This window comes from Sorex fumeus, unplaced genomic scaffold (assembly GCF_029834395.1).
Source record: "Sorex fumeus unplaced genomic scaffold, SorFum_2.1 ptg000050l, whole genome shotgun sequence".
Lineage (NCBI taxonomy): Eukaryota > Metazoa > Chordata > Mammalia > Eulipotyphla > Soricidae > Sorex > Sorex fumeus.
In genome coordinates this window covers 9,774,318-9,800,398 of record NW_026606107.1, presented here as the reverse complement: position 1 = coordinate 9,800,398, position 26,081 = coordinate 9,774,318, and the positions used below count along the sequence as shown (strand labels likewise).

Here is a 26,081-nt window from a genome sequence, read left to right as displayed (position 1 = left end):
ATGCAAAGTGGACCTTGATAGATCCTTCTGAATTCTTTACACGTGTAGCTCTCTCCTTTCTGTCACTGCCTGATAAACTCTAGCGGTTTAGGTTTTATATTCTTAAATCCTCAGTCTGGCAGTCTGTGGGAGTTCTGCCTTTGTCTCCTGCCTAAGCCATGACCTGGACATTCTCTCAAGGGGGAATGTTGGTGCTGCTGTACAGCTCACCTAATTGCTTATTGTCTTTCAGGAATCACTGGACTATGTTGCTGAATCTCCAGTGTCTCGAAACATTGAAACATTTATTTTCAATTTCCTTCTTTTGGGGCTGAATTTGGCAGAATGGTAAATCTGGACTCATCAAAAAGCTGGTTTAACACAGATAATTAAAGTTAACTGGTATTTTTATTATTCTCTTTGCTTCTCTTTGCCCTTGTTCCCTCAGACCCCACCACTTGGTCAGTTTTGGCGGAATTTTAACCATTGAAAGTTTTGAGCTATGTCTCATGGCATAACATCTTGGGTTTAGGTTAAAATTGCTTACTTAGCAATTAACTGACTTCCAGTCTGGCAGTCTCCCTTTATTTTCCACTGTAATTATTTGACAATTCCTTTACAGTGTATACTTATTGTTTTTTGGGCCACACCAAGTGGTGTTTAGGGCTTACTTATTGTTCTGAGCTTAAGGATCACTGCTAGTGTGGCTCACGGGACCTTATGAGGTGCTGGGATCAAACCAGGTTTTCCACATGCAAGGCAAGCTCCCTATCCTACCGCAGTACCTTCTTAACCCTAATTAATTTATTTTATAAAAATCATATATCTATTTATCTATCTATATGTATTTTCCCAGTTTCTACTTATTTCCCCTGGTCATGTAAGCCTATTATTCTCGGTTAGAGTCCCAAGCTTGGTCAATATTTCATCCTTTCAAGTTCACATATCAGTCTTAGGTTAATTACATAGTATATTTTTACTAGAACTATAACACAGGAACAACTTTTAGTGCTAGTGAGGAGCTGTGAGTTTATTGCTTATGCTTGAGGGCAAACTTAACTCTTTCTGTGTTAAGCAGATTTGCCTTGCTACACAGTATTTAAGATATTTATTTTTATCATTGACTTTTGTTAAAAATTCAGGTGATTGATTTAGACTACACATAATTTTGGGATCACTTTAATAAAATAATAATAAAATAATACACTAATACACTAATTTTAATAATAAAATTAATGTATCATGATTTTAAATTCAGCTTCTGAGATTTATAGTCCTGTTAATGATGTTTTTTCATGCATATTAATTGAGGATCACACCCATCAACCTATCTGATATATTTTTCAAGCTGAAGCATTGGCTATGATATAAGGGAGATAGAAGATAGAAGCAAATCCAAGTTAATGTTCAGTAAGAACAAATATTTTATTAATGCTGTATGGTAGCATCAGTTGGTATTTTGACAGAAACTTCCCATTGAGTTGATATATTTTGCTCTTTATAAATGTATGTTTGGAGGGCTTGCAACAAACTTATCAGTTATTCGCTTATTTTTCTGAAGCAGTCCTTTCTAATTTTTTCCTGTGTGTGTGTTTGTGTGTGTGTGTGGGTGGGGTGTGTGGAACATTCTGGTCTCTTTTGATTTGTAGTCTGTGATTTCATGAAAACAATTGGACATACAGATCTGTAGCATATCATAACATGACTTCATTTTGTATTTATTTTCTTGTTCTTGATTCCATTTAATAAAACTGTTAAGTTCCTGGTTTAAGCTTCTTGCTAAAATTCTAGGAAAGCTTCTGTTTTACAAATCAAGGTCAAAAAGGAATGAAATAAAAAATAAAGAATTGAGTTTCCATTTTACCTAGCAACTCCACTTCTTTTTTTGTAGGAGTGCAACTCCACCTTTTGGAATCTATCTTAAGAGACCAAAAACATTATTTCAAGAAGACCATTTTGTCCCTATGTTCATTGTCACAGTGTTCACAATAGCCAAATTTTGGGAATAAGCACAATACCTTAAAACAGATAAGTGAACAGAGAAACTTGTATGTATCACAATAAAATACTACTTTGACTATAAGATAAAATCATGCAATATACCACTATTTTGATGAAAACTAATGGGTATCATTTTAAGTACTCAGTCAGAAAGGAGAGCACTGGTGATAAGTGGCATTGGAATTATGTGCATAAGAACCCTTTGTTAACAGTATTTTAAACCACAGAATCTCAATAAGTGAAAAACTAAAAAAGGAGGAAGGAAAAATAAAGAATGATCTCTCTCATTGTGGGTTATAGGGAAACACAGTAAGGTAATAACAAATGACCAAATGCAACAGAACTGGAGAGTTAGTCTGCAGAACTGAATTTATCAAAGAGGGCGGGGCACTAATGGGAGAAGGTTGTAGCACGTTGATAGAGGAAAGTGGACACTGGTGGAAGGTGTGGATTAGAACACTAAGCATGAAACTGTTATAAACAGTAAATCATGTGCATCAATTTAAATAAAACAAAATCTTCATTGATGAGAGTCACAAATTTATATTGAAGTTGTCAACTCATTATGGGATTAAGTCAGTCTACTCATTGTGAACCAAAATTAAGTAAATGAAAGCAGAAAGTTGGAAGGTTTTAATCTTTCTTTATAGGACACAGTTAGTGGGTGTACATAGTTTTTATGATATTTAAATGAATAGATTATTGGTATAATGTAGGTATATGTAGTATGTACCTCTGGACTTATGTGAATATGCACATATGATTATATCTATATTCAGCCTTAAATTAACTGAGATAGTTTTTAATTGGGCTCGAGCAATAGAACAGCAGGTAGGGCGTTTGCCTTGTATGTAGACAACCCAGGTTTGATTCCTCTGTCCCTCTTGGAGAGCCCGGCAAACTACCTAGACTATCTAGCCCACATGGCAAAGCCTGGCAAGCTACCTGTGACATATTTGATATGCCAAAAACAGCAACAGGTCTCACAATTTGTTGTGAGATGTTACTGGTGCCTGCTCGAGCAAATCGATGAACAGGAGGACAGTGCTACAGGCTACAGTGCTAAATGAATGAACTAGATACCATAAATGTAAATCTACACTTAGACTTAATCTTATAGAGACCATTAATATCTACTTCATGATAATTTATTTCTTTTTAATGATGCAGGTGCTATGAGAAAGCTATGCTTGTATGCTCATTACAGTGAATTTTGTTGCTTACTGAGAATTTGGTATTTTACAGTTGATCATTCAAGTACTCATTAATGAAATACTGAAAATATCTCTGTTTTGTTGTCAGGATAAATATAATAGCTTTTACATAGAAACTAACTCATTTAAGTTTATGCGAGTGATTTGGAAGGCGTGTGACCTTTGTGTTCTATAGCTCTTACTTTAATTCTGAACATAAACTATGTGAACGATCTATGATATGAGGATAAAATATTCCTTTGGCTTTCAGCCAAGGGAACTGTAGAATATGTTGAGATGCCTCTTTATGATAGTAGTACATTTATTACTTTATGAATTTTAGCTGGCATGTGGATACTGAATACAGGTCAAAGAATATAACAGAATAGTTTTATTATATGACACATGGTTCCAAATTCTAACTCAAATGGACATAATCATAATATTTATGTTTACAGGTTTATTGTTGCATTATTTAATTAAAATACAGTACTAAGCATAGTTCTTGGCATATAATAGTTGCACAGAAAATCTTAATAGAAATAATCTAAGTGATGTTCATTTAGATTTTCTTTTTTTCCCTTTTCAGTATACAAATCGTTAATCAACACCATTCCTTATTAGCTGCTTACTTGTATTTTCTGGCAATTAAGAGATTCACATTTCTTCCTTTCCTGTTCCTGCTTCCCTCTTTTACTTCCTCATTCTATTACTTGAATTTTTTGCTGTCTAACTGGAATAACAGTAGTATCATGATTTCAGTTGCTCTGTGTACTGTGCAGTCTAATTTGGAGTTAGAATTTGAAACCATGTGTCAAACAAAGAGAAGAGACTTAGATATCCCTTTCTTTGGTTTTATAAATTGTGTTTTCTCACAAAATTGGATCAAGTATCTTGGTTTAGATGTGTGTATTTAAGCAATAATTTAAAAAAACATAGTCTTCACTGGTGGAAATATAGATAGTACAATGGGTTAGACACATGTCTTACCAATCTCTGACCTGGGTTTGATCCACTGTAGCACATATATTCTTCGAAGCCCTACCAGGACTAATATCTCAGTGGAGAGTCTAGAGTAAGCTCTGAGCACTGCCAGGTGTGGCTCCCCAAACAACAAAAAAATTACTAATAAAATTAAACTTCAGATTGTTGTTTTTTATTTCTTTGCCTAACAACTAACCAGCTAACTGGTAAAGATCACCATACCACTTGAATGTTTTAAGATCACTATACCACTCGAATATTTTAAGATCCAGCAGCTAATAAGGAATGGTATTGATTAATACTTTGTATATTGAAAAGGGAAAAAAAGAAAATCTAGATGAACATCACTTAAGTTTATTTCTATTAAGATTTTCTGTGCATCTGTTGTATGCCAAGAACTATGCTTAGTATTGTAGTTTAATTAAATAATGCTACGGTAAACCTATAATATAAGTATGATTATGTCCATTGAGTTAGAATTTTGAACCATGTGTCACATAAATAAAACTATACTGTTATTTGAACTGTATCTAGTATTGACATGCCACTTAGTAAATCATTAGTAAGTGATTAGTAAATCATCTAATGATTTCTTTCAGAATGATTCTCTTACCCAAGACAGTGTGTGCTTGCTTGCACTTGTGTATCTATCTATATGGATGGTAAGTAGGGACCATAGTATAAACATGTTTAGACAAAGGTTTTGTAGGTTAAGTATTAATTTCACCTTCTTAGGGAGATATCCTGCCACCACGGCAGAGACTGGCAAGATCCCCATGGCATATTCAATATGCCAAAAACAATAACACCAAGTCTCACAATGGAGATGTTACTGGTACCCGGTCAAGCAAATCCACAAACAACGGGAGGGCAGTGCTACAGTGCTACAGTTACAAGTTTTATTTTATCTTTGGCTAACAGATATTGGGTGTAGTTTTATAGTCAATGCATACCAGGTAGGTTCAAGATGGCTGTAGCCCTAATTATTTGCGTTATACTAAAAACAGTTGAATGTATAGACATTTTAGTTAGGTATCTTCCTTCAGCCTTTGGAAATGGATCTTAGCTTCTACAAAGGAATAAACATATGGCCAGTATACAGAAGACATTTTTCACATATACCCGCAAGCTATGTAAGATCCAAAAATTCTCTAGTGGGAGTTTCCACTGTAGTGGGAAATTATATACCATGATAAATTTTCTAATCAATGTTTGAACTAAGGGACAGGAGAGGTCAGGTAGTACAGTACATAGAGTGCTTGCTTGTGCATAGCAGACCCAAGTTAGAGTGCTGGCATCTCATATGATCCCCTGAGCCTCACCAAGAATAATCCTAGAGCAGAGATCCAGGAGTAAGCCCTGAGCACTGCTTGGTGTGGCTCAAAATACAAAACAAAACAAACAAAAAGGACTTGAACTTAAGATCTTTGACATGATGTCAAGAAATAAAACAATCTAGGGATTTTTAAAAAAGATTCTACTTTTGTGTGTTAACTCAGGAAAGCACTCTGCATTGTTGACTACTGCTGACTGACATCATGCCTCATTTCTTGATATCTATGAGTTCAGTCAGTGTGTAGCTTAGGGATTACATGATGGACTTATTATTGCATTTCATGTGAAATAAATTGCCTCATTAGTACATCATATTATATTATTAATAGAGAGGGGAGAGGTCATTCTACTGTCTTCCTAAAATGCATGGTTATAATTTGAAAACTATATTAGTACTGTGCCTGTGAATAATTTGTTAATTTTGAGATATTCAAGACCAAAATAGGTAACTGAAAATGGAGAGACTTTTCAAGCTGATGTATTTAGTTTGTGCTTTAAACTCAAATAGTTTCACTGTTTTGTCCTGGATGTAGTCTTTATAGAGAGATTTACATCCTAGAACATTTTGGGGGGACATTTCCCAAATGGCGCTCAGGAGGTCTGGGGACATTTCCCAACTATTCTCAATAAACCTGTTGATTCAATGCAAGGCCCTGAGGATGTCTTGCTAATTGGGCTCTGCAGTGCCATGGATTACCTAGGCCTTACCTCAGTGTTGCTTAGGGTGGGAGGGATGTGGTGGAAGTGGTGGTAGGGATGAGACTGGTGTCAGCTTTGTGCAAGGCTTGTCCCTTAATCCCTGTACTGTCTTCTGGCCCTAAGACATTAAAAATGACAGTGATAAATTGTTCTTTATTTCCCAGTGGAGACTACAAAAACATAGTCTCTTGTTGCTTTCTAAATCCTTAATGCTGAAACTAATAATCAGTTGTCTATTCTGTCAGCTTCTGTAGCTTTGCTAGTATAGCCAATCCTTCCTAAAGAAGCAAAAAAGATTTTTGATACCTTGAGTTAGAATGTATATATGTATATATGCATGAATATATATTTGTACACTACAAAAATATTTGAAAGAAGGATGTAGATGCAGTATTACTAGGAGTGCTAATATGAATATATTGGGATATATTTTATAGTTAAACAATAATTTATAGACTTGTGAATTCACTAAAGAATTTTTAAAATAGCAAAATATACTAGTGAAATGAAATCTGTTATGGATTATGTCTGTAAATACTTATGTATATAAGGAACTTCAGTGGTATATTTATCATGACCATTAAAACATTAAATTAATTTAAAATAGGTATTAGACTCAAAGCAAACAGAATGGTATTTGAAGAGAACTCAAATTAGGAATTTTGTAAAGAACCTGCTGATTGTAGTTCTTGTTCATTAATTTAGAGCCAGAATGCATGACACACTGAAAGAAATTCTAAAAATGCTTAAGCACATCTATATTTGTATTCCACGGATCAACTGATTATAAATCTGTCAGTATGTCAGTTGCATAGTAACATTTTTCAACCTTGTTCATCCCTAATTGAATAAACTGTTACACAACCAAATTACTCAGCAATGAGGAAAGTGAAAATTTGAACAAATGCTATTGAAATAAGTCCAGAATTTTCCTAAATTAGATAGCATGAAATAGGATTTAAGAAATTAAGGGTCTCCTCAGTGATTATTAGGGGCCCAGGCATTATTCCCTATAATACTCAGCCCAGTGGTATAGACCTGATACTTGGATTTTTTTGTCTAGTTACTCAGTGCTGGTAGGGCACAGTGTTGCTGGGGGGGCACCATGGCCACCTGGGAAGTGCTTGGACCTTTTAACATATTGTCTGAATGTTATTGGCAAACTTAAGATGGCTGGAGGATAGCACAGCGGTAGGGCATTAGCCTTGCTTGCAGCCAGCCCAGCCAAGCTGGGTTCGATTCCTCTGCCCCTCTCGGAGAGCCTGGCAAGCTACCAAGAGTATCTTACGGCACAGCAAAGCCTTGCAAGCTACCAGTGACATATTCAATATGCCAAACACAGTAACTATAAGTCTCAAAAATGGAGATGTTACTGGGCCCCCTTGAGCAAATTGATGAACAACGGGAGGACAGTGTTTGTTTGACAGTTTGTTTGCTTGAAGATGGGTAGAGATATTTATATAACTCCTTGCGTACGTTTTTACGGTCCTAAGGACTTCATTTAGCTGGTCTCATTTGGCTTCAGCAAAGTCAAACAATTGTTACTTAAGTCAATAGCCCATTCATATTGTCCAACTTCATGTAGGATGTGTCACACTTTTCTTAAAGACTAGAAGAGAAAAGAAAACATTTCTAGAAAGAAATTTTTGGCTGAAAAAATTTCAGTAAAAAAACAGAATGTACACTGACAATAAGGGTTTGCCAATAAGCTATAGCAGACAACAATTATACATTGCAGAAAAAAGCCTACACCTTCATAGTCTGTTTTGGCTGGAAAATACATGCATCCATATATTTGAAGGGGATGATTATGGCACAGAAAGGAACTGACATGGAAAGCAGTAGATAAAGAGATCCAAGAGCCATGTGGTATACAACATCATGCATTAATGTGGGCACACCTGCCCTAGCATTGGGAGAAAGACTGTAGGTAAACCAGTCTAGCTCTCAAGAGAAAGACTTTTCTGTTGGCAGAATATGAGCTCTGGGGAAAAGCAAAGCTCACTGCTGAATTCTTTGGTTAGCAGCTTCAGGATTGAAGCACCGTTCTGCCATCATCAGCAGGATGAGTTGAGCCTCCATCCTCCATCATCAGGCTCTAGCACATCTTTAAAGCTATGACTGAGGCCCAAAGGCAGACTTTGGGCAGGGATAGAAATTCAGAGTGGCTTCTGAGGCTGTGCAGAATTTTAAAGCTCCCCCTCTGAGCTGTTTCACTCTCAAACCACTGAAAAGACTGATCACTTGAGGTTTTTCAATATTTTTATCTCCTTCATCTGCATCACAGCCCTATAAACAAAAGAGAATTCCAACATTAAAGATATAGCATCACTTGCAAGAAAATTAAAGAAGCTTGCCTAGATGCATTATCAGAAGAATTCTCTAGGAAACCCATGTTGAAGTAAGATGGAATTGTTATTTTAAGTTACAGCTTTCCAAATAATTAAAGGGGATGGCAGGTAAACAATGGAGAGCAGCCACATGATACACCTTAATAAATTGAAACTCAGCTATATATAATCTCAGCAAAATATATAGAAGCAAGTTCCATATATTGAAGAAGTGTTACATAAACCCAAGGATCACCACGATCATGATCACGACCATCCTGTTGTTTGTTGATTGCCTCGAGCAGGCCCCAGTAATGTCTCCTTCGTCCTAGCCCTGAGATTTTTTTAAAAAGTGCCATATTCAAGGCTCTTTCAGGGTTAGGAGAATGAGACCCATCATTGTTACTGGTATTTGGCATATTGGGTCCGCCACGGGGAGTTTGCCAGACTCTGCCATGTGGGCAGGTTACATTTGGTAGCCTGCCATTTTGTCCAAAGTATAAGACCCAAGGATAAGACAGAAAAAATCTGAGTTATGAAGTACACTAGATATATAAAGTACATTGAATGATATTAAATTTAACACGAAATGTATAACAGGTACTTTCTGAAGAAAGTGTCTCATAAATTGAAGGAAAAGTCTCAGCAATCACTCAAATAAAAGAGGAAGAAGATTAAAAAATGAAGGGTGTTTTTGGAAATATTAGATTCCATTAGAAGGATAAACATCATTGTTATGGAAATAAAGCGAGGTGAGAAGGGAAAGGAGCAGAGACCATATTTAAAGAAATAGCTGAGAACTTCTGAAATTGAAAGCAATAACTAACCATAGATGTCCGGAGAGCTGGGACATCTATATTAATACTGGGACATCTATTAATCCAGACAGTCTATACCAATATATATCATCGTTAACCCCAGTTGGATCCAAAGAGTACAAAATGAACAGTGAAAGATTAGGTATTTCAGATTGAAGATTTAAGGAAAGCCGAAGTGTAAAGGACCTCGAATCTGGAAGATAAGATCCATTTTGGGTCTAAATCCAGTGGTGAAGAACAGGTAAAGAGAAGTGACCCAAGATAATAATTATCCTCACCAGCCTGTGACAATGGTATCAGAGAAATTATACAACTCAGAGACACTGAGAGAGATTAAATCAGTACATGGACTCCCCATTCATTACCCCTTGTCCCCACCCTGCAAATAGTGTATTTGCATTTAGTATTATGCTTGCAAATGAATAACCTAGAATGCTTCTCCTTTCTTTAGGCAAAAGCTTTTGAAGTATTAGACCATGATAATTGAATTGAAACCTAGTTTCACCTTTTTTTCATAAGAAACGTTCAGATATTCTGTATTCTTAATAAAAAGATGACTATAGTATACAGAAATCTCAGTATCTATATGGAACTTTCTTTAAAGATTTGTACTTTTTTTATTATAACAGTAAGTTAATACAATTCTGTATTTTTATTTTAACCCATTGATTGTAAAATAATAATACTCACTTTTGCTGTGATCTTAAAGCACAATTGTATATTATAGGGGTTTGTTTTGGAATTCAGAAGTTTGTGTTTATGTATTTTTAGAACTAAATAAAAACCCAAAGGTAAAAGCAAAATCAAAAGAAATTTTATCACTAAAAACAAACTGTATTTATATGCAATGTAACTTATCATAAAAAACAGTCATGTCCTTCAGGATAACATGAATGGACTTTCAGGTGATTATGTTAAGCAAAATACATAAGTGAAAGGCAATTATTCAGTGGTCCACTCACATGTAATGTGGATGACTAAAACAAATAAGTTTAGAAGAAAGAGCAATACTAACTCCTAGATTCAGTGTAAAAAGACATCAGGGGAAGCGGAGAGGGATGTGAGGAATAAGGAGAGGAATTTTTTTGGTTGTCTGATGTCACTAGAACTATGGTCGTGAGAAGCTAGAGAGATAGTATAGGGGTAGGGTTCTTGTCTTATTTATGGCCAATTTAGGGGGGTTTGGTCCCCAGAACCCTGAGCCCCTCTAGGAGTGATCCGTGAGTGCAGAGCCAGAGCCAGAGCCAGATGTAAGCTGTGGGTATCACTGGGTGTAGCCCAAAAGCCACCCTCCCCTCAAAAAAAAGGAATGGAAAAAGAAACTATGGTGGTGGGAGTGCTGACAATTATATATATGTATATATATATGTATATATGTATATATATATACACACACATATATATGACAGTAAAGAGGAAAAAAAGCTTATTTTTTGTCAATCATTTTCATCAGTTAAAAGAATTGCAAAGGCAGTCAGAGATACCAAAAACAATACTATAAAAGAACTAAAATAGCTGTACACAGTATATCTTGGGCAAAATTAAATCAGTTATTTTTAAGCATTTTTATTTGCAATGATATTCTCTGTGGACAAGCTCTCAAATATGTGGTGCTGAAGAGATTGTATACGGGGTAGAGCACTGCTTTGCATGTGCTGACCCACGTTCAATCCCCAGCACCCTATATGGTCCTCCAGTCCCTACTAGGAGTGATTCCTGCCTGCAGAGTCAGGAGTAAGCCCTTCAAACTGCTGGGTGTGGCCCCTGAAACAGGGGAAAATCCTCTCAAATATCAAGTGATGCAGTTTATATAGATGCACTCATTGTTTACTGTATCCAGCAAATATTGTCTACTACTCCTTTGTACAAACCAGCACTATATTATATTAAAACAAACAAAAACTATATTGAGTGTATTGTTCAGCAAGAGAGTACTTATCTTGCTTGTGTAAGTCCCTGGTTTCTAACCCCTCTAACTACAGACATAAACAAATGAATAAATGAATAGAGCTCTGAATGAGAAAAGTCAGTAAATAAGCTTTGTCTAATGCCAGGCACAAAAGTCAGATCAAAGTGGATTAAAGACCTCAACATCAGACATTAATCCATAAGGTACATAGAAGAAAATGTAGGCAGAACACTCCACGACATTGACACTAAAAGCATATTTAAGGAGGAAATAGCACTGACCATGCAAGTGGAAGCAAACATAAACAGATGGGACTACATCAAACTAAGAAGCTTCTGCACTTAAAAAGAAACAGTGACCAAAATACAGACAGAGCCCACAGAATGGGAAATAATATTTACCCAATACCCATATTATAAAGGATTAATATCTAGGATATACAAGACACTAGTAGAACTGTACAAGAAAAAACCTCCAACCCCATCAAAAATGGGGAGAAAAAATGAACAGAAGTTTCCTCAAAAAAGAAATACAAATGGCCAAAAGGCCCTTAAAGAATGCTCCACATCGCTAGCCATCAGGGAGATGCAAATCAAAACAATGCGATATCATCTCACACCACAGAGACTGGCACACATTCAAAAGAACAAAAGCAACCAGTGCTGGCGAGAATGTGGGGAAAAAGGGACACTCTTTAACTGTTGGTGGGAATGCCCACTAGTCCAGCCTTTCTGGAAAACAATATGGACAGTTCTTCAAAAACTAGAAATTGAGCTTCCATATGACCCCACAATACCACCTCTGGGAATATATGCTGAGGATGTAAAAGACCACAGTAGAAATGAAATATCTACCTATATGTTCAATGCAGTGCTGTTTACAATAGCCTGAATCTGGAAACAACCCAGTGCCCTAGAACAGATGACTGGTTAAAGAAACTTTAGTACATCTACACAATGGAATGCTATGCAGCTGTCAGGATAGATGGAGTCATGAACTTTGCTTATAAATGGATAGACATGAAAAGTATCATGCTAAGTGAAATGAGTCAGAAGAGAAGGACAGACATAGAAGGATTGCACTCATTTGTGGAGTATAAAACAACATAACATGAGGCTGTCATCTAAGGATAGTAGATACATGGGATAGGAAGATTGTTCCATAGCTGGAAACCTGCTTCGTGAGCAAAGGGGAGAAGGCAGCTGGAATAGCGAAGGGATTCCTAAGGAAGTGATGGCTTGAGAAACCAGTTGGGATTGGAGATAATGTGCAGAAAGTAGATAAGGGACCAAAGATGATAACCTCTCAGTGTCTGTATTGCAAACCATAATGCCCCAAAGTAGAGAGAGAGTCTGGGGAATATTGTCTGCCATGGAGGCAGGGGGAGAGTGGGAAAGGGGGTGTATACTGAGGTATTGGTGGTGGGGAATGTGCACTGGTGGAGGGATGGGTGTTCGATAATTGAGTGATTATAACCCAAACATGAATGCTTGTAACTATCTCATGGTGATTCAATAAAGGCCCTCCCGTTGATCGTCGATTTGCTCGAGCGTGCCCAGTAACGTCTCCATTGGAGACTTTGTTGTTACTGTGTTTGGGCTGGAGTGATAGCACAGCGGGTAGGGCGTTCGCCTTACAAGCGGCCAACATGGCCGACCCGAGTTCGATTCCTCCGCCCCTCTCGGAGAGCCCGGCAAGCTCCCTAGAGTATTCGATATTCGATTTGATTCAATAAAATTAAAAAAAAATAAGCGAGTTAATAATAAGTGAATAAAATCATAAATGGGAAAATTAATGAGCAAAAGTCTTCTTTTGCTCCCAAGTGGTGCTCAGAGTGGACTGAGCATCCTTCCCAGCGATTGTCCCCAAACTGGGCCAGTGGTTTAATGCCCAAGCTTTGTGTTGTCAAGTATTACCCCAGCCACCCTGACAGTGTTTTGGGGCTCTCACAGCCACACCTGATGTTGCTTAGAGGCCTCTAGACTATACCCAGCAATGCTTGTTGTACCTTGTGATGTCAGGAATTAAATCAGAGTCAGCTGCAAGCAAGGCATGTAAATTTTGTCCTGTACTGTCTTTCTGGTACCCAAAGCATTCTTTGTAACATTTAATCTCCTAAGTTAAAAATCTTTGGTTAGAATATTTCCAGTAAGATTTTGTTTCAGTTGTAACATTAATTGTACTTAGGACAAGAGTATAGTGCACCAATCAGTATAGTAACCATAAATTGTCATTAAAATCAGCTTTGACAAAGCACTTAACTTGTGCATTAATCAAGCAATCAGAATTTGTTATACTTTTTTGATTGATGATATTAAACATAACAAAACAGTGCTGGAGCACAATATTTGCATGTCGGAATCCTGGGTTCAATTCCTGGTACTTCATGGTACCCTAAACACTTTTGGGACTACCCCAGAGCATTGCAGCTCCTGAATACTATCAGTTTGCAACCTCCCATTAGGTATTGTAAATACAGCATTATATATAAGAGCATTATAAGAGTATAGTCATAAAGTATTACCACAGATTCTCAAACCCCTAAGAAACATAGAAATGGTAAATTTAATTATAAACTCTAGTTCTGATTGATATAAAAGTCATTGCCAGAAAATTAAGTTTTAAATTTATCAGCAGAATAACTTAATACAAGATGAAAGAAGTCAACTCATATCTAATGTTACACAGCAATAGACTATTTTATAAGCATTATGCAATTACTCTACAATTTCTACAATTTAGAAATTGGATAGCTAAATTGAATGTAATTAAAAATTCTTACCACCATCTCAAAACTTGGCCATTCTACTTGAGTATTCTCTTGTAGAGAAAAATTAGTAAGTCAACGATAACAATTAATATGTAGGGTCAGTTTTTCATCCAGCTTTTTATTTTTTGTTCTCTGTCAAGGGCAGGGACATTATGACATAGAAAACCATGCTCAGTTCAAGTTAACAAATATTTGAGCATGTTCTATGCATCTGTTCAGTACTGGGTACTACGAATGCAATCATAAATAAGATAAGCATTCACTCTTCCTTTATGGAAGCTGAAGTATAGTTACAGGTCAAATGAATGAACAAACACAAGAAAAAAATCCTGAAAGCTTTTTACAGTAACACTTTATTATATCCTCCATATACTTTCCACCTTAGAATGCCCTTAAGATAGAGTCAACCTTTAAACCACAAATCCAAGGTTTTCTTTTTTTTCTTCCTTTTTTTCCCTCAAAACCTCCCTTTTCCCTATACCTCTCCCCCTCCTCTCATCCTCTTTCCCTTTGTGTCCCCTCCTCCCTCACCTTCACTTCCCTTTCCTCATCTTCTACTCTTCCCTCCCCTCCTTTCTTGCACTGGTATTTGAAGCCAAGGCAAGGTATATGCGCTAGCATTTAGTCACATTTGTGGGAATCAATCCAGGGATTGAATCTCTGGAAATTTATGCCCCATGACTATTAAAATCAGCACTCAAGAAGGAAATAGGTACTTTTCAGGGGACTTCATTCCAGCCTTTCAGATCTTGTATTCTGACCTTTAAAGAGCCAGGAAGGGAAATTAAGACAATTCAAGGTCATTTAATCTCTTGGCAATCCAGGTAACATTATGTTTAGACACTCAAATACTTTATTATCAAGGTTTATATTTAAAAATGAAGCGGAATAGTGCTTAGTTGTGTTTGTCTTATGAGGAAAGTGATATATAATCTGATTTGGTTTTTGGTTTTATTTTTGTTCCATACTCAGCAGCACTCAGGGCTTACTCCTGGATCTGCACTCAGGGATTCCCTCCTGGCATGGATCAGGGGATCGTACTGGGACACTGGGGATTTACCCAGGTCAGCTGCATGTAAGGCAAGTGCCTTACCCTCTGCATTATCACTCTAGCTAATATTCTCTAGCTAATATTATTATTTTTAGAATCTGATCAGTGTTTGAATATAATATGAGAGGACAAATTTGGACCATATTTAAAATTACTCCAAACAGTAATTTTCTTTCCATCATTTAGGATCTTATTCAGGCATCATCATCTCGGCACTTTAGTTTTCCATTACTATTTGCACTTACAAACAGATTAGATGGCAGTGTGCTTGGCACTGGGATTTAAACAAAGTAATCATGCCCTCAAAGGGCAAAAGCCTAGTAGAGAAAATGAAGTGAGGCATTAGACTCTTATTTTCCAAATAGCTTTGCTGTTACTAACATCTCACATAGTTAATTTCATCATTTTAAAAGAGTTTTAACTTTTGTAGTTTGTAACAATGATACCATGTCTTCTGACATGGTTTAAAATAGCATCTCATTTTAATCCACCTGAATTCTTGGCTATTACAGATCAAAATTATTTTTACCAGTTTTATGACAAGGAAACCTTCTTTTGGGATTTCCTTAGGATGCCCTTTCACTTGGAAGTATGCACCAGAAATCAAATGTATTGACATAGTACAGAGCTCTGGTTTTCTGAATGAAGCAAAATACCATGCCATTTCACTAGTTATATTTTATAAATTTGTCATAATAAGATCTTAAGTTATTTTTATTTGAACTTTAGTTTTTATCTGCCATAAAGAGAGGCTGTAATATGAAAATTCCCTACTCAGTTTCATGTAACAGTTCTATTCATCTTCAGGACAAAGGTTGAAGCATTTAAAAAATGTCTGTTTATTCTTAAGTCTTAAAGTCCACACTAGAGAATTAGAGGAATTCTCTTAAGGTGCCAATTAGGAACCTTAATTAATTAGAATTACGTAAATAATTGTTACTAATATAACATTTTAAAAGTGGTATTTTCTGCCAATATAAAAGTAATGTTTAATTGCTTTCTGTTAAACCATTTTGAACTGGACTTAAAAATTTATGTGTCTTTGGGACCAGAGAGATAGTACCAGAGAGAGCAGGTATGACACTTGCCATGTAGGCATTTGATCTGGATTCCATTTTCAGCACCCTCTTTGGTCCCCCCAGCCCTGCCAGAAGTGATCCCTGAGTGAAGATCTAGGAATAAGCCCTGAGCACAGCCAGATGTCGCCCAAAAACAAAAACAGAAACAAAGATCACAAAAAAGAAGTCTCGTGTCTTAGTGTGTCAATAATAGTAGAATTGAAGAGAAAGTTGGTTTCATGGAAACAAAAGTTTCACAGAGTTAACACAGTACTTTTTGCACAATAGATAGTTACAGATCAATGAGTTACTCAAGTGCAATCAATATGTAACAGACATATTTTTACTGTTTCTCCTAATACCATTATCTCAGCCAAGCAAGTATGTCAATCAGATGCCTGGCACTTTATAGCCCTTGGAAGTTTAAGGTATTTTTTCCTCTAGGTATCTGTAATTTAACCAGGGAATGAAATGAATTAATGCTAAACTAAAGATGTGAAAGATGACATTGGATGGTACTCGTGACTGTCTCTTATCTGAAGCCTTTGAAGCCAAATGTTTTCCAAACTCACATGTTTCATATTTATAAAGGATTATGGTATTTGTATCTTATATTGTAATATATGTGCACCAGAATCTGTAGCAGTGCCCTTGAATCACACTTGTTGAAGATTAGTAGTGAGTTAGGAATATTCTGCAGTATATAAACTCGAATCAGATCAGATTTTGTTACAAATTATAAAACTATGTTTCCAGAGCTTTCAGATTTAAGAATTTCAGAGGAGCATTGTGATATTTATTATAGATCTGAGAAGAAACCAAAGCCTACAAATGCATCTTACAGAGATATGCAAATTTTATTCTAATACTAGATTCTATATAGTGAACAATTACTATATTCCAGATACCATGCTAAGACCATTGCTTGAATGATCTAAATAAAATACAATAATCATAATTTATTGTGTTTTGATGATATTAGGTCTGGAATATATAACTCAAAGGACTAGAGGACATGCTTTGTGTGTTGAATTTTCACACATGTTGAAGTTTTAGCATTGCATGGTTTCCTGAGAACTGCTGAGTGTGACTCAAAACCAAACACAGAGCAATAATTTGATGATATAGACATTTTCTGTTGTATACTGTAGATGGGAAGATCAAGGTTTTTGCTTATTGAATCATTTACCTAGTATAAATTAGAATTAGCATTTAGGTGGAATTGCTAGATCATATGGGAGATTGATTGCTAGTTTTTAGAGAGGTGTCCCTATTGTTAGCCCAAAAGGCTATACCAGACAATCATACCAACAGTAGCACTGTAGCACTGTCCTCCCGTTGTTCATTGATTTGCTTGAGTGGGCACCAGTAATGTCTCCATTGTGAGACTTGTTACTGTGTTTGGCATATTGAATACGTCATGAGGAGCTTGCCAGGCTCTACCATGTGGACGGGATAGCTTGCCGGGCTCTCCGAGAGGAGCGGAGGAATCAAACCCAGGTTGGTGCAAGGCAAATGCCTTACCTACTGTTCTGTTGCTCCACCCTCACACCAACAGTAGATAAAGATTCCTTTTTACCCCCACATCTCCATCATCACTCTTTTTTTGATCTTTGTGATGTATACCAGTCTCACTGGTGTGAGGTGATATCTCCTTGCTGCTCTTATTAGCGCTTCCCTGATGATGAGTTATGCAGAGCATTTCTTTTCCTAGACCTTTTGGCCATCTGTGTCTCTTCTTTGTGTAAGTTTCTATATATCTCTTTTCCCCATTTTGATGTTTTTTCCCCAGAAAGTTCTACCAGTGCTTGTATATCTTGGATGCTAGCCGTTTGTCAGGTGAGTGGTGAGCAAGTATTTTTTCCCAGTCTGTGGGGTGTCTTTATTCTAGCATATGTTTCTTTTGCACTACAGAAACTTCTTGGTTTGATGTCATCAACTTGTTTATTTTTGCTTCTGCTTGCTTGACCATTGGGATTGACACCCTGAAGACATCTGTAGATTCAATGTCTTGAAGGGTTCTATGTCATATTTCCTTAATTTATGGATTCTGGTATGATATCAAGGTCTTTAATCTATTTTGATTTGACTTGTTCATGGTACTAGAAAAGGATATGATGGAATATTTTTTGCAATCGATTGGCCAGTATTCCCAGCACCATTTTTGAAGAGTGTTTCCTTGCTCTGATTTATACATTTTGCTCATTTATCAAATATTTATGTCTGCAGATATATCTCTGGATTTACAGTTCTATTCAGTTGTTCTGAGATTCTGTTCTTATGCCAGGATCAAACTTTTTTTATTACTACAACTTTATAGTATATTTTCAGATTAGGAAGGAAAAGCCTCCAATCTTGATAAATCATTTTATTGAGCTTCTATGTGCCAAACACTGCTCTAGGAATTAGGATTGTATTTCTTATATATATCTCTCTTCTCTTGGAGCTTACATATGTACTGGGAGAAAGACAGTAGTGACTAAGTACATCAATAATGATAAGTATCATAAACTATCTTGTTACCAGGTCAGGAAAGTTTGAAGTAAGTGTTTCCATTTCAACAGAATTGACAGAGTAAGCCACAAACTAAAAACATGGAAGTAGGGTGTGGTGGAGTAAGCCATGTGGATAGTAGGAAATAGTATTTCAGGCCAAGGCAGGAGTCATGCATGTGATTTATTTCCTTATTCAGGAGCAGTAAAATGGACAGTGTGACTAAAGTTGAGTCAATGGAAGGGAGAGAAATAGGGGTTGGTCAGAGCTATGTGAAGTGTGCTGATATTGAAATTGATACGATGATCAGCACTATGTGGAATGTGCTGATATCCAAATTGCTAGGACCTGGTAGATTATTGTAAGAACTTTGACTTTCATTTGAAGTGAACTTGAAAGCCTTTATGAAGTTTTGTGCAGAATGGCATGATATTAATTCATCTTTAGCAGTATAACATTGGTGTGTTTAAAATTTGTTGAGTACAGGTAGAAGCAAGGAGAAAGATCAGGAATATATTACAAAAGTAAGAAGTGATGTGTGACTTGAACCATAGCTTTGCTTTTAGAAAATAACTTTGGCAACAAGAAGAGAATGAGGCAGAAGTAATCATTGGGAAGCTGTTGCCATTAATTTTCATCTTAGCTTAGATGATTTGAGATGGAATAAATAATTGCAGAAAGATTACTATTGGACTTAACAACTGCTTGGTGATAGGGAATAAAATGGAGGAGGAAGACCGAGATGACATCAGAGTCTTTGACTTGGATAAATAGAATAATGAAGGAATTATTAACATAATAAAAACTTCCCTGAACCTCTGGGACATTTGGTCCGTGTTACACTAACATTTCTATTATTTTATTATTGATTATTATTAACCAATTGCCCTCCAGTCAAACAACTAGAAATCTGAGATCTGAACTTTAGAATTCAGGCAGAACTAAGATGTATTTAGGAAGGTAAAACTAGAGAATTAAAAAATACAGAAGCAGCCTATATATATATACATATTGAGTATGGAGAATGACTAGCCACTTTAATACAAAGTAACTTGGTCAGATTGAACTCAGTAGATTATATTAATCTTTGGATGTCATGGGAATACTTCCTTGGATCAATGCTTAAATGGTTTCCACTCATGCCCCTCTTTTGTCCAAAAAATGCAACCCAGACAAACACTGCTGGAAACATCTCAGATTCATTTTGTAGTAGATTTAGAAAGAATTTTTGGTCATAACTTATTCAGAGCTTTTTTCTCTTGCCAAATTTCCATAATCTCTACATTTAGCTAATGTGTCACATAAAGTTGTGTGACACACCATTTGAAAAAGTATCTCTAGGTATTGAGAGCAGAAGGCAGTTGCCTAAAGCTGGTATCTGTGAAATTTTATATTACATTGAATTATTTCAGTTCAGCCTCTTGACCCTAAAATCTTAGAGCTTAATAATGCTAACTGAAATGACCATATGTTTACTAGGAGTTAATACCTAGTAATAACCATATATTGTGGTCCTTATTCAGGTTATTTAGTCTTTTTATAGTTCAGTTTAATCATTTGTAAAATTAGTGTTTTTGACAAGATCCTATCAAATTCTATTACCCAATTTTAATAGTTTCCAATACATTCTGTGTGGTTTAATATAGACCCAACATACTGAATTTGAAAAGAGAGAGTAAAGAAGGAGAAAGTGGATTAAGTCTTTTCCTCTTGGATAAGGAGAAAATATTGCTAACAATACATGTTTCTTGCTTTTGTTCCCCATTATTACACTGTTAACCTATATTTTATTGCTATGTAGATTTAAACCATTTCAGGTATATGCATATCTTAGACAATTTGAATAAATAGAATCATATCTCCCCTTATTTTTTGTTTAGAGAAAAAGATGTTTCCTTTCTTTTGTTTATAACACCAAAGGAAGAAAAGCAAAGCAAAGCAAGAGATGCATGAATGGTTGCAAGAGACAGAAGGGCATATTCCTGAGGAAACTGCATAAAAATTAGGAAATAAACTAAATATAGTTTATTAGCTCCAGTTGACCCAGGGAGGGTGGTCCTTACTAGCATTCGGTGATACTTTTGAAGACAATTTCCTAAGTACTGGAAACCAATTCATAATGAAATTATCCAGTTCAGTAAGAAGTTTATATTTATCTTACGAAATATGAACTAAGAAGGAGTGTATGCATGAATCACCAAGTTCATGTGCAGCATGTGGTAGAAGGGTTAATTACAATTCCTAACAGGCAGTTCAAAATACCAGGTTCTTTCTTAATTATGTCTTAATTGGAGCTTCAGCGTATAATAATTACCCATCTTGGTGATTGAATATCATTCTTAGTTTTTTAAGCATCTATTGAATCATGCAATATTATTGAATTGTTAGGTATTACTTTAATATTGATTTACTTTAGTAATTCAAGCAGTGGAACCCATATATGTCTTATAGTAATTGTTAAACAATCTGTTAACACTATTTCCAGTGATTTTCTGAATTAGAAAACTACATGCTATAAAATTTCTTTTTCGCCCCCTGGCCCGCCTGGGCCAGAGCTGCGCACTCTCCTTTTCCCTAGGCGAGCGAGGAGGTATTACACGTGAAAGGATATTCGTGAAAGGATGTTCGAGGGCTTTCCAGGCATCTCTCTCTTGCCGCCTCTGTTTGGTGCTGTTGAGCTGCTTCTCCACCCGGGATGGCTATTGCCTTGGTTGGACGAGGAAGAATGTGGGCCAAACTGGTTGCTGATTAGTTGCCGTTTATTCAGTCTCTCATCTCTCCCAGCTCTCTCCAACCCTTTTTCTAACTCGCTCTACAACTCTCTCCAATCGTGACTCCTCTGCAATCTCCCCAGCCACTCTAACTATCATATCTCAGCCTTCTCTCTAACATGGTGTCTCTTGCAGTCTCCTGGCCTCTTCTGTCTCTGTCTCTCTGTAATCATTTGGCTGTCTCTCCTTCCTCTCTCTATCCCTGAAGCAATCTTCCTTCTCCTCCTAGCAGCTCTTTTTCTTCTCTCACCATGCCTCCCCAACCATCCCTCCCCATAGGAAGCGTGATCAACTTGTTTTTTCCACTCTTCCCGACCACCTGCAACCCACTAGGGCAAAATGACCCCTTTAAGGTGTGTTTCTCCTCTCCTTAGACCAGCAACTTAATTAACATCTTTAATTCTACTTCCTAATATTTACCATTGTGTATGGACACAGTAATAGACACTTTTAGGCTTGTAGGGTAACTCTCCTGGGGACATCTCACCACAGACTCAGACTACCGTGCTCAGGCCAGATCAATCATTCTTAACCCCAGTGTCCAAATCTAGTTATTACTTTTTGGGACATGACAGAATTGGTCCAAGACCAAGCTCTTAACTTATACTTAAGCATTATGGCTCTTTGGCCAGGCCCATTTCGATGCCAGGGTAGCTCATAGCTCACTGCTTGCCCTGGGTCCATCCAGTCCCTCATTGGGATCCTGCTTTTGGGGATCTAGGAAATAAAGGGCAACTGAGGCTTAAGTTGAGAGAGTAGGTGTCCAGGAGGTAATATTATCTGGAGTCAATCAACTCCCAAGCCATAGGATTGTCTTTTTAACTGTCTTCCTATATCATTACAAAAAGCATTGGCTCTGAAATAGCTAACCATGCAAAGGACATAAAGGAGAAGATAAAGATATTATTTACAAGTCATAGTCTGATCAGGAGACAAAGGTAATAGACAGGTTGAGGGGCAGTCAACAAACACAAGCTCCCAGCGGCCAGGGAGGAAGGGCAAACCAACGTTATCCTACAACATGCAAAGAAATAAATATTGGACTTGTGGAGAAATGAACATATGCTAACAATATCAGTATGATCAGTTGTATCATATTTATAATGGTCTCCTTAATTAAGAATTTTATCAAATTTTTTAATATTATTTATCAGTTATCAGATTTAGCACTAAGGGTGTTTTTTTCTTTCATTTTTTTCTGGCTTTTGACTTTTGGGCCAAATCTGGCATGGTCAGGGGTTACTACTGGCTCTGTGCTTCAGAATTACTCATATGGCTCAGGGAATCAAATGAGATGCCGGGGATTGTCCAAGGTTGGCCGCATGCAAGGCAAATGCCCTACCCACTATACTATTGATCCTGTACTATTTCAATATATTTCATTGTTATTAAATGACATGTTCCCTCTTTCATTAAAATAATTATTACAGTAAGAACATTATTCTAAAACTTTGAAAAAATTTTCAGGGTTTATGACTGCTGTATTTTTTCTCAGGTTTGAGTTTTCTCAGGTTGTGATGTGTAATCCAAATCTGATTTGCATATAACCTTTACTTTTTCTTCTTTTATTAAAGAAGTATGATTTGCAAAATTGATTGTTGAGTTTTAGGCGTGTAATATTTAACACCAATCCTACCACCAGCGTCAACTTCCCTCTCCTAGTGTTCCCATATTCCTTCCCTGCCTCTTGCCCCCGCCCCATCCTCACTTGTCAGCGTGACAGGCACATTTACAATATTCCTGTGGTCGCAGCTTAGATATTATGTTTTCAGTGTTGTTAAAGTCTGTGTTTTGGGTTTATGGCTATACCACTCTCCCATATCACCAGTATAACTGAAGCCCTGATGCCTGTTCACCCATTTCTTCTCTTCTTCTGCCCTTGATTTCCTTCCCCCACCTTCTCCTCCCTAACCACTGGGTTCAAGGGTGATACAGGAATTCCCTTTTACTACAATGTGTTTCCTCATCCAGTATTTTGTGAATAGAGTACTGATCAATGAGATCATCCTGTGTTTGTATTTCTTCTACTGGCTTAATTCACTCAACATGATATTTTCCAGTTCCAACCAGGTTGCAGCAAATTGCATGACTTCTTCATTCCTTGCAGGTGTACAATAATCCAACGTGTATATATATCATTATATATATATCATATCTACATAATCCATTCATCTGTCATTCAACTTCTAGTTGATTCAATATCTTAGTTATTGTACTGAGAGCAGCAGTGAATACTGGTGTGCATATGTCCTTTTGAGAGAGTCCTTTTTAATCCTGGGGGTAGAGGCCCCAAAGTGGAATTGCTGGGTGCAAATGATCTTTAAAACAGATAAATAATGCTCACCAAATACTCATTTTTACCCATAAGAGCTTTTTCCTTTCTAAAGAATTTACTTTCTTAAATTTTTAAACTTTTAAAGTATTTTTACTGTAGTTGATAAAGAATGGGAATTTTATTGTTGTGTCCATGAATTTCTTTTATCTGACAGGTATTCTTTTTTTCTTTTGATTTTAATAGAACATTCAAATTAAAACATTGGCAGACGATGTGGTAAGGTGGTCTTAGTAGCATGTTATTTTATTACTTGTGCATGTTGCCAGTTGTCAAAGTAAGTGGACATGAAAGCATCAATATATGTAAGATAGAAAATGGAGTTACAAAGTATAGTATAGTAGTACAGTTATAAATAGGGTGAGCTTCAAAACAAATTATGACAAAAAATTGTATGAGTTGTCACAAAATTTTGTCATCACCCATGATATATTTTGTATAACTGGATTACATACTTTAAATAAACTGTGGTTTTAATTCAGATTCTGATTTACTTTAAATTTTATTCTTTGTTAAATTCAAGTCTGGAAACCACAAATGTTTATCTTTTGTAGACTAGTAAATTGGTCATAAATGTCAAATATTAATATCAATATTGAACGTTATTTAAAATAGAGAAGTTGGGCCAGAGAGTGTAGGGGTCATGGCACTCACATGTGACTGACCCTTCCTTGTATTTGGCATTCAATATGGCCCCTGACTACCATTAGGGGATGATCACTGAGCATGGAGCCAGGGTAAGCCCTGAGTTCTGCCAGATGTGGCCCAACAAATGTTCCCCACCCCACAAAAAAAGAGAAGAAAACATATATGGTCAGTTCATAATTTTTGTAGTATGTGCTATTAGATTTAAAATCTTCAACTATATTTGAGTTTGAGTCTTTCACTTATTAAAAGTCATAGCAAAATTTAGTGTGCTTTTTTTATAGCTAAACTTTAAAAAATGGTTTTTTAAGCAGTGCCACTTTTTTCTTTGTGATATTTCCTTTCCTGTTGTTCCTATATTAGATAACTAATTACTACTAATTATTAGTAATAGTAATTTAAGAATGTGAAAATATATTGCTTAACTTAATTCTTAAAGATTAAGAATTCTTAAAGATTAAGACCAAAGTGGAAGAAAAATATATAGGTAAATTTTGTTGTTCAATAAAAATAGATGTTGGCACTGTCAAAAATAAATATTAATATGAAGGAAAGGAATAGTAAGATATTGATTTAATGGGTGATTTAATAATGTATGCTTTTATGTCCACTCTATCTTTTAGTAAAATTTGAATGTTGGATATATACTCAGCTTATTTGGGATTACTTCAGTTTTTTCCTTATGAGTTTTTTCCAGTATACTACATATCTAAGCCAACTTGATTTTCCTCAGATAAAATAAAAATTTGAAAATATAGTTCAAAATTATTTAAAGAAATGAAATTTATGTTACCATAAATTGAGTCATCCTCCCCCCGTGGAATCAAAGTTGGTCTAGATGATTTTTCTAGTTTCTTCTTATCTCTAAAATATAATTTGGGATGAAGAGATAATAGAACAGATATCAGTGGTGCATGCTTTGCATATGTGGGGCCAGTTTTCATCCCTAACATCACAAGGCACACAGAGGACTACCAAGTAAAGGCCTCTGGGTGTTTCCCTGGAGGACCCTTATGGCCCCCAGAATTACAGTTTCCAAGCTACACCAAATTCTTGAGTCCTAGTATTGAAACGTTTGACCTGGTTGGTTGAGTATCACTGTAAGTGACCTCAGTGTCCCCTGAGTACTGAATTGAGAGGACCCCAAAAATTATGATCAATGTAATCTCTTAATGCAATGAAATAATAAAATGTTGTAATCCTGAATAAGCTGTTCAAACTTACTTCTGTTTCTTTCAAAGTACACCGTTTGATAAAACCTTTTGGAATCACAGTTAAAAGTATATCCTTCTAATGGGGGGTAATACGGTTTTATATAAACTGTGTTAATAATTTTGTGATTTTTTTCTATTGTTATTTTGTAAGAATTTAGTCTCATCACAGTTAACAACCACTGCCCTCCTCTCTAACATGTCTGCATGTTTAATGTGAACCGATGTGTATGCATGTGCTTTCTAACAGAAACCAGAATAAAACTGAGTTGCATTCAGTTTTATAGTCATTACTAATTATATATGTATATACATATGTGTATATATGTTTATACTGTTTTGTCGTGTAAAATAGAAACTGTTTACATACAATTGGAATCGTTAAGTCACTATGTGAAATAGCAATCTGTTAGAGCCTGTACATAGAATCAGTGTGTCAGAGTGAATGTTCATAAAAATAGAATATTCTTCACAATAGTACTTGTATGAATTACATATCCGT

General features: G+C 36.1%; 1 protein-coding gene across 4 annotated transcripts in view; it reads left to right on the top strand.

Annotated features, from left to right (window-relative positions):
* The window catches only part of DIAPH2 (diaphanous related formin 2), a 760,781-nt gene that overhangs the window by 52,374 nt on the left and 682,326 nt on the right, over positions 1-26,081 (top strand). For all 4 annotated transcript variants that reach the window (XM_056124107.1, XM_056124108.1, XM_056124106.1 and 1 more), the window contains exon 2: positions 23,910-23,942. In XM_056124107.1, the coding sequence (XP_055980082.1) occupies positions 23,910-23,942 (33 nt within the window). The remainder of the gene's footprint in view (positions 1-23,909; positions 23,943-26,081) is intronic.